This window comes from Fukomys damarensis, unplaced genomic scaffold (assembly GCF_012274545.1).
Source record: "Fukomys damarensis isolate Sample0158 unplaced genomic scaffold, DMR_v1.0_HiC HiC_scaffold_38, whole genome shotgun sequence".
Classification (NCBI taxonomy): Eukaryota; Metazoa; Chordata; class Mammalia; order Rodentia; family Bathyergidae; genus Fukomys; species Fukomys damarensis.
The window spans coordinates 54,539,870-54,550,136 of record NW_022900950.1 but is presented as its reverse complement, the minus strand read 5'-3'; the positions used below and the strand labels follow the sequence as shown (position 1 = coordinate 54,550,136).

General features: G+C 39.6%; 1 protein-coding gene across 1 annotated transcript in view; it reads right to left on the bottom strand.

Annotated features, from left to right (window-relative positions):
* Window positions 1-4,161: 4,161 nt before the first annotated feature.
* The window catches only part of Vwa8 (von Willebrand factor A domain containing 8), a 381,153-nt gene continuing 375,047 nt past the window's right edge, over window positions 4,162-10,267 (bottom strand). The window contains exons 45-47 of the mRNA XM_010637116.1: window positions 7,975-8,073; window positions 6,579-6,817; window positions 4,162-4,590 (exon numbers count right to left, since the gene is read on the bottom strand). Coding sequence (XP_010635418.1) covers window positions 4,482-4,590; window positions 6,579-6,817; window positions 7,975-8,073 — 447 coding nt within the window. The 3' untranslated portion in view covers window positions 4,162-4,481. The remainder of the gene's footprint in view (window positions 4,591-6,578; window positions 6,818-7,974; window positions 8,074-10,267) is intronic.

Sequence of the window (10,267 nt, the reverse complement as noted above, 5' to 3'; positions counted from 1 at the left end):
AATATGTGTGTGAGAGAGAGAGAGAGAGAGAGAGAGAGAGAGAGAGAGAGAGAGAGAGAGAGAGAAAACTAGGCACGGTACACAGAGGTCAGCTCTCTGCACATAGTAGTTTTTCAGTTTCTGATCCTTTTTTATTACCACTGGGCAGATCAGCAGATATGTAATTTCACTCGAAGACAGCTAGGCCAAAATCTTGTCTAATTCCAATGTTTACTTTTTAGTATTCACATTCAGCCAGTGACATTATTTTGTTTGGGTACTTGATAGAGGTGCCCAAATGTTCTGTACATTGGGGGACAGGCTACCATGTGCTAATGTGTGTTTGTGTGTGTTTCTGGAGATAGAAGTTACACTCAAGTGACATGGCTCTTATAAGATCTAAGAGGTACCGTGTCAAACGCCTAAATGAGATACTGGGGACTTTAGTGTTAGGGGTCATTTTCTCTAGCCACTTTCATTTACAGATTGAAGTCATTTCAGACCCCGAAGTGACTAGCTCAAGCTTACACAGGTAGTTAGCAGCTGAACAGGATTTAAAACTTCTTTCTACCAAGAGTGTGAAAATTCTCTCAACTACAAGCTGGAAAACTGGAATTCCTTTCTTTTACCTGTAATACTTTTGCTGTAGCAAATCTTAGGGGGAAAAAAAAAGATAAAGAAAGGCAATAGGTAAGAACTTTATGATACAAGTCTTGGATTTTTATGATACATGACACTGGGCTCTTCATCTAAGTTTTTGTTTTGTTTTGTTTTTGCGACAAAATTTCACTCTGTATTCCAGGCTGGCCTTGAATTTACTAAACTCACTCTGTAGCCCAGCTGGCCTCAAACTGGTGAGCCTTCTGCCTCAGCCTTTCAAGTGCTGGTATTACACGCATGTTGCCACCAAGCCTGGAGTCATATATATACTGGTCAGAAAAGAAATTAAAAGTAGATATTTCTTTTCTTACTAAGATGAAAAAGCTACGTAGAACTTACTCTGTAGGAGAGGACATTTGACTATTCCTGAGATGTAATTCCAGAAAGAAGTTATATAAGCAGGAGAGGCTGTCTCAGAATATGTGGAATGTCTCTTGTAATTGAGACTGTTGGAAACAAATAAGAGAAATGAAATGAATAAGCAACGATTCATGTTGTTTCCTTCCTCCCTGTTTCTCTCCTTTGTATTCACCAAGGAATTTAATTTTAGACGCTCTGGCAGGTACAGGAAGGAGCAAAGTGCAGAGAGGGTTGAAGTCTCCAGGGTTGGTCGTTCAGGAACTCTCACAATGCTGGGTTCAGAAAATTACTTGCAAAGGGCTTTCAAAGCCCTAGTTTGTTTAGAGAAAATCTTGTTGGCATTGATGGATTCCTGCTCTTCTGACAGTTCACAAGAAAGGGTGCAGTGTAGAGAATTAAATGATTCATTCCGAGCATCTTATGGGTTCCCTTCGTTCCAGCCCGCTCTGATCCACTGCGGCTGTGCTCGAGTTGTTTCATCTGTGATGAGGTCATCTTGTTGGGGGCACACAAAGGATTCCAGGGAACACACGTGCTGTACTGCGGCTCTTCACAGCATTCATTCCTCCTAGCTGCTCAGGGCTAACAATGAACCTTCTCAGCATTACATGTGCCCGCTGCCGAGACAGGGGTTAGATGTCTTTCAAGGGAACCCCCTGGAGGCACACAATGCATTCATTATAATGTCCGGGCTCTAAGAAGGGCCTGGGAACAATGTGGAGGGGCCTATAATTAAGTTCATTTAATAACAAATCCACACACTTCTTAGTACTGCAAGAAGTGAAGATAAACCATCTTCTCCCTCTCCTTCCCCTCCCACACTAGATTCTCTTTTACAAATAAGAAAAACCCAGGAGTTCTATTTTCTTTTTTTAAATAACAATTGCAAAGGATGTGTGGCTAGTAAGAAAAGGGAAATTAAATTACTGGAGAACATTCTTTCCATGTTAAAAAAAATGGCTTCCCCTTGCTCAGGTAGTTACACATGGGGAGGATTTGTTAAAAGTCTATTTCTTTAATCTCTCTTGGATTCAACTTCCAAAGGTTTTTCAGGGGCAATGACTCACTAACAAAGGGGCCCCCTTTGGGATTAAGTTGCCACTTGGATGGGCACAATCTCAGGTCATCGCTGTGCCCAGGAAGGAAGGAGCAGTTAGCAGTGTCTCCCCACAGGGTCCCACATCCTGGTCTCCACATCTCTAAATGCCCAAGTGTGTGCCTGTACAGTTTCTGAGGACAGGGAGAGGAAGAAGGTTCTGAAAATATGGACAAGTTACAGGAAGTGAAACCACACTGGAAGAGTCAAGACTAAGGTAATAGGAATGACAGGTAGGTCAGTACACAGTGGCATGAGATGGGGCGGAGACGAGCCATGCAGGCATTCAGGGGTGAGAGGGCAGGCAGGCTTGGCCAATTTTCATGAGCTTTTCTAAGCTTCTATTCTTTATTTGTCAAATGAGGACGTTAATAGTACAAAGAATAGTTACTCAAAAGTCTAGGATCACAGGCCGGGGATTTGGCTCAGTGGTTCTGCTGCCTGCCTCACAAGCACAAGCACAAGGACCCGAGTTCAATCTCTGGTACCAAAAAATAAAGTCTAGGATCAAGAATCTTGGGCTGGGATTTAGCTCAGTGGCAATGTGCCTGCCTCACATGCACAAGGTCCTGAGTTGGAGCCCTGATACCGCGCCCCCCCCAAAGAAAGGATCTTGGAAAATCTGAGCCTCACCTTCTTCTGTAAAGATAAAGATACCATCTTACATGTGCTTTTGTGAGGAATGAGTGAAATAATGTATGAGATTATTCGGCACATTGCTGTTGCACAATAAATAATCAGCAAATATGAGCTGTTGTTAGCATTAATGAACTTACATTTTAAAAATACTTATTGGGTTTAAATTACATTATCAGATGATTCAATTCACAGAGCAAGCATCTGGCTAGAAAAACAAGACAAACAATGCAGACTCACTGGGTAATTGTACCATACTGGAAATCTGATTGTTTTTATTTCTTTTCTTAATTTTTTTTGAAGTGCTTCGATTGAACCCAGCCCAGCACATGCTAGGCAAGCACTGTACCACTCAGTTACACCTCCAACCCTTGCTTTTATTTCTTTTTCTTCTATAGCTGATGTGCAGGGAATAGGTTTGTGGAACAAATGGACATTATCTTTTCTTTTGTCCCATCTATAATTAACTAAAATGGAACAATGGACTCAAAAAATTTCAGTGTATATGGGTGAATAATTGTAACATTATTAACAAGAGTAGTTTTTCCAACTCATAAGAAAGCACACACACAACAGTGCCTCTCATATTTCTGACTTTATTGTCAATGGCAAAGAGGAGCTTCTTATTACCTGAGTGTAGAGAGATGAACTTCTGTGAAGCATATGATTTTAAATTATGACATCAAGCTCACTGATAAAGGTCAGGACAAAAGTGGATGGGAATAAGGTATACTTTGAAAGAAAAAGGAACTGGGCATGAAAAAAAGAGCTTTTTTTTTTTCTTAAATAGTGAAAGAAATCTCCAATTGCCCCTCAGTTCAAACATATTGCTTTGTACTTTATGTTTAAGTAATTTTTATATGAATGTTTTCAATAAATAGCTTCTCTTCCACTGCCTGCCTTATAAGCACAAGGACCCGAGTTCGATCCCTGGTACCAAAAAAAAAAAAAAGCTTCTCTTATGAGCATCTGTTATTTTGACCACTGTTTTAGACATCAAAACAGAGTAGTGTGAAACTTTTGAGATGCATCTGAAGGACAAGAGCCAGGAAACTTCAGGCAAGATATCTTTATCCTTCCACTCAGGCAGCAGAAAGAATCAGACATTTGCTCATTATTTAAAGAGACTTTTAGAAGTCACAAGGGAAAGCAAGCACTCTAATGATCTTTTGCTTCCTTTTGGCTTTGGCCAAGAAAATGGAATTACTGAGAAAATCCAACCTTTTATAAAATACTGCTGTTGGAAGAGCTTTTCAATTGGTTAACTACCACTAAAATAAAAATTGTTTGCTGGACAATACAGAGAGGGGGAAAATAAAGATAATTACTAGACAGAAGCATGTTAGGTGGTGTATACACAGACTTCAAACTGCAACATCAAAATATAGACTCAAAAGCTCAGTTTGATGGGGTTACTTTTCTTATCTGTGATGACAGATGATGTGTGAAGGCAAAAGCAAGGCCAAGCACTGTAGCTCCTAGACCACCTTCTTTAACCCTGACCTTTTACAAAATGCAGGTCAGCGCTTCTTCTCAGAACTGCTAGGCCCCCAGTGGTTGTCAATTTCCATGTACAAGTCTCTTGGCTGCTTTTCTGAATTCTGATTACGGAACAAGTGCGGGAAGAGCCAGAAATGCCAGAAATACAGTCACTGCATGGGTTTGCTTTGTGCTTATCTTCTCTTCACACTAGTCTTTATGCCTATCTTGTTTCAAATTCTAGGATCACTAGGGCGGTAAAGGGCATTTCTTAAACACTGGACAACATGGTAGAGGTGAAGATCTGCTGCAGAATCTGAGGGATGTCCTTGGTATCCATGGCAATGAAAGACCGGCCAGCTGGTAAGGTTCTCTGAAGCCTGCCAAGAGGTAAGGGAAAGAAAATTACCAATGCAAATTGAGACTCCCCTTTCACCTCCTGCCACACCAGCATCCAAATGGGTTCTGAGGAAAGGAAGTTTTCACTTTCTAATACCGGCAACTGAATCAGCCATTGCTAGGCAACAAAAGGCCCGGAAGAGCAACAGGCCCAGTGAGAGCAGTGAACCAAGAGAAAAGATCGTTTCAGTGAGAAAAACCAGTGAATTTTAAGAGAAAAATTGGTCTCTTTTCATGACTGTCATTTCCTGTTATCTTATATTCCCTCAGCCAAGCAGAGCCCTAGGGACCCATCTGGAATTAGCTCACCTGGGTCCAGCAAAATGTGTTGGCCTCATACTGTACTTCAAAATGCTTTTTCTTCCTTAGAAAACTGGCCTCCAAAAACATTCCCCGTAGTTATTTCTTTCTGCTTCCCCCTCTTTTTTTTTTGTTCCACACCATGCAACATGAAATGCAATCTGGATTATCCAATTGCGACTTTGATGACACTGAGGTTACATAAGCTTATGTTTTTTTTTTTTTTTAATGCCAATTTGCCATTTAGAACAAAAGGCCATTTTTGAAGGCAATAAAACTGCAAGATACAGATCTATTCAAAAGAATGCCTCCTTTGATTGTGCCAACAAAGTTTGGTTTTGGAATGACATTTAATGAAAGTCAACCATCCTGTGTAGTATCATCCATTTGGCATGCCTGGTAGAGCAGCTAATTCTGCAACATATCTTTGCCAGTGGTTATTGGGCCATTTCCCTAGGAAACCACAAGGGTATTATTGTGCTTTCTTAAGTATTCAAACAGGATCTGTTCACTAGAAAGACAAAATAGTCATTTCAGCTCAACTATTTGAGCTTGCTGTCTGCCTAATACTGAGTTGGTGCTGAGGAAATATGGGTAGAAAAGATATGGTTTGCATTCAAGGACAAGGACGTTCTAGAAGATGTAAAATGCTTATACATAAAAGTGAGGAAAAAGTCAGCAATAATAAAGTGACTGTGATTACATGATATTAACTCTGTTCTCAACTTCACAAGCCTGAAGTAAGGTAAAGGGAATAGGAAGAGAAAAAGATGTCAATGTTTGAGATGCTAAAGCATTTCTTAGTTTATGTAGGACTTTGGACCACAAACTATGACAGGTTAAAAAAGGGAATAGCAAAGATAGACCCTTGTGCCTTAGACAGGGATCTTCTTTTTTTTTTGGAGGAGATGTTATACTTTCACTTGTGTTTTCTGCTTTTTATAAGTATCGTAAGTAAAGAAAAACCATGAGGCCTTTCTATTTGTAATTCAAAAAGATAAATGGTAGTGTGTTTAAGTTATGAAAGTGTTTTTAAATCTCTCCTTTCAAATCACCCTCAATGATATTTATTATCTGACTGTGAATTTCTCCAAAGAATATTTAGCACATTCAGTGTAGCCTGTAACTGTAGATATTGTCTTACTTTGTCTCCAAGATTTCATCTGCCCAGTAACACCAGTAATGATGGATATATTTATAAAACTTACCAGAGAGACATGTCTATGGAGATACTTACTACATATATGCATATATGTACATATATATGTCTCTATATAATATATAGATGTTAACAGACATTTTATGCTATAAAAATACTAGATGTTCACTATTTTGAATATAATTTGAATGCAAGACAATTAGACTGAGCTCTGGACCTTGATATTAAGTACCAAATATATAAAATGTTATCTAACTTACTAATGGACAAGTCAATTTGCTATTTTTTAATGTTAGTTTAAATAAAATCTAAAATACTTAATTTTAAATTATGATTGCTTATACAGTTTCCTCACCTAGACTGTAAGCTCCTTGAGGGTAGCATCTCCCAGATTCTGCTTTTCCTCCATGTCCCCCACTGCCCCTCAGGCCCATGAGACAGCATGGGTCAGGTACTCATTATTCCTACAGTTGTCCTTGGCTGTGCTCTGTGATGGGTGATGACACTTACCTGGATGCTTGATCACCTAAGGATCCAATAAAAATAGCAAAAGCATTTACTTGAGGGTTGCTTGTTAGGACCTGAGCAAACTTGTCAGGATGGATTCCATATCGTGACAGGTTTGCATCACTCAAGACTATGACAAAGTACTCATCAGCTTCTTCTCTGACAATTTCCTTGATGGCGTGTTCTGTCCCCTCTAGGGTATGGTCCCCACTCATGCAGAACTGCGAATGGGCATGCATTGTCTGCAGATAAGAAATAGGGCACAAAAGCCAACGGTGAGAAGCTAATTTTTACACAAACATGATGATTTTATTTCTCTTGACCCTTAAAATGCATAAATATAAATTATTAGAGCTGAGCAATGTCATGGGTGAGTTTCATTTAATTTGTGCATAAGAGTGACAACAAAACATGGCGATATTTGTATTTGGCAGACTTTCATCAGAAAGAAGAAATGTTCCAAAACTCTCACAGTTGTCACTTACTTATAAAATTCAAGCTTCCACTAAAAGTGAGAACAGAGCCCTAGGGACCCATCTGGAATTAGTTCACCTGGGTCCAGCAAAATGTGTTGGCCTCATACTGTACTTCAAAATGTAAGAATGTATAAAACTTAGTATCATAGTTGAGGATGTTATGATACAGGAAAAAAATAAGGAATGGGTTGAGTTTCCATTAAAGAGTTATACTATAATGCTAAACACTTTACTCACATCAGTAGCAATGGAGGAAATTTGGTTGAAAATCATGATAAGTGTGTATTTCTATCACAGATTTAAGCATGTGAAATTGAATTTATTATTAGAAAATATGAAGAGATACATAAAATTGGGGCTAGAGAATATGCTAGAAGTGCTTTTTTCCCTTATACTTAACATGTGGGAAATATGAAGAGACTCTTTTGTTTGTTTGTTTGTTTTTTGGTATCTGAGATCGAGCTCGGTCCTTGTGCTTGCAAGGCAGGCAGCAGAACCTCTGAGCTAAATCCCCAGCCCTGAAGAGAATCTTAATGCAATACTGAGATATACAATCCAATCCAATACTGACTATTTGAAAATATCTAAGCAGCAAATTTTATTTGTTTGTTCATTTTTTGTTTTTTGAGTCAGGGCCTCACTATGTAGTTGAGACTGACCTGGAACTCATTATGTAGCTCAGGCTAGTCTCGAACTCATGTCAATCCTCCTGCCTCAGCCTCTCAAGTGCTGGGATTACAGGCATGCACCACCACGCCTGGCTAAATTTATATTTATATGACACAAAAAAGGATTTTAGGCAAGATGGATATTGTGTTTTCTCTGTTTAATGCCTGAATATTTGTGAAAAAGAAAGTCTTTTTCTTGTCTTTACTTAATCTGATAGAATTTTTCACAATATATAGGTAATTGAGTACATTTACCTTCAGAATTTCTAGTCTTTGCTTATTGTCCTTTGGGATTTTGTTAATTGGAACTAGGCCAATGTTGTAGCCATCTCCAGAGTGTCCAGCGATATCATACTATATGAAAGAGAATCAGACAGTTAGAAAACTCTGTCCATTATAGAACTATCACTAGATCATAAATCTCCAACTCTTTGGGCTATTAATTATCCAAATTTTTCAGCATTTAGCCATAGCACACACAGAGACAACTATGTGCTTATCAAGCAAATTCTAGATTCATTACTTTCAGGTCCATCACCTTCTTTTGTGATTCTTGCTCTCTAGCAATAGGGAGAAAGTATTCAAGATACTCCAGATTCCATTCATAACTTTCAAGGGAAGCTTTTTTTTTAACCACCCCATTCCATACCCTACATAATGATTGGCAGAACTCTAAGGTGGCCCTTAAGTTCCTGGCTCCCAGGAGGCATGCTCTTCCTAACTTCCCATAGTGTGGCCGCAACCTGTAAATAAGATGGGCTATCTCTTGTGATTATGTTTAATAATATGGCAAAAGGAATTTTGCAGATATAAGTAAGTTTATTTGATTTTGAGGTATCAGAAGGAAGATGAGCTAGTGAGCCTAATGAAATCACACAAACCCTTTAAAAGCAGACACTTCTTTCTTTCCAGGCTAGTGACAAAAGAGGAAGACTGATTTGAAGTGTGAGGGGAGGAAGCCATGCACAAGCACTTGAGAGTAATATCTAGAAGCTGAGAGCAACTCTGCTTGAGAGCAGGTAGGGAGACAGGAACCTCTGTCCTACAACCACAAGGAACTGTATTCTGCCAACAAGTGGGATTTGCAAGCAGGTCCTTCTCCAGCGCGTCCAGGTTGGAACCCAGTGCTGCGGACATGTGACTTCAGCCTTGTAAGGCCCTAAGCAAAGGTCTCAGCTGGGATTGTCTGGGCCTCCTCAAAATAGAACTATGAATCAAAGAACAATAGGTACTGTAAACTGCTGTTTGTGGTAATTTGCTATGCAACCATGGAAAACTAATATATACATATAGTTTCCTTCTGTTCACAAAAGAAACACATAGTCATTGTAGAAATTACAGAAAAGTATAAAAAAGACAGCAAAAATGACCCATAATTCCATTAAAGGTAGCCTGATAATAATTTTTTTAGAACCTCCTAGGCTTTTACTTTCTCTTAATGTGTTTATAAGAGGTTGCACATTCACATACGTACACATCTAACATCAATATAATTTTTCCAAGCTAAATGACAAAAAGCAGCCTATAAGATGTTATATAAGATAATCAAAGCCAACATATTTAAAATGAAAAGTAGACAAATACTTGTTGAATTTGATATTATGTAAAAACAGAAAGCCAGAAAGGGAGAGTCTTCTAGGAAAATGAGATCCACTTAGATTTGCTGAAATTGTGCACTGGGGGGAGAGGTGACTGGAGATGAAGATCTAGCAGTTATCGTCAGGATAGGGGCATAAGTGGAGGCCCATACAGGATGTTCAAATCTTTAAAAGCTGTAACTGGCTGCAAATGGTTACATAAAATATGCTGTCATCTCCTGCTTTGATAATAACCCAGGAATCCAGGGTCAAATTTCAAATGTTTGGATTGTTTAAGGCTGTAGGCTTGAATTTGACAGTATGGGCAGTCCTGTCCTCCGATCTGTCCCTTGGTCCCTAGGACTATGAGGTGCTTACACCATTGGTATCTGCCCCAGGGAGACAGACACAGGAAAGAGCACCTGGAAGCAGGGTGGAGGTGGGATAGGTGGAGATCCTGGGTTCCAGGAGCATGACCTCCAAACAGACTATAAGAGGGACTGTCTCCTTGGCCCCGTGGCACCTTCCAGTAAAGCAGGTTTGTAAGGCCTGGCAGACTGGCTGGAAAAGTAGGTGTGACCTGTTAATTATGGAATGCCAGGACACATGTGGAGAACAGTTCCCAAGCCCTGAATACGGGTTTCTCCAGAGAACTCCAACAGGCTTTTTTCTTTTTTGTGTGACAGGGATGGAACTGTGGACTTTTTGCTTGTGAGGTTGGTGTGGTACACTGAGCTACATCCCTGGCCCCTACAGCAGATTTTTGATAGGATGACCTAAACCTTGCACCAGCCAGAGAAGGGAAAATACAAAAATACAGTTCACAAGGCCAGGGATTTATCTCAGTGGTTCCACCGCCTTCCTCACAAGCTCAAAGACAGGAGTTCAATCCCTGGTACAAAAACAAACAAACAAACAAAACTCACACAAAACACAGTGGACAGCTTTTTCCTGCTGTGTTCTCTCATGGT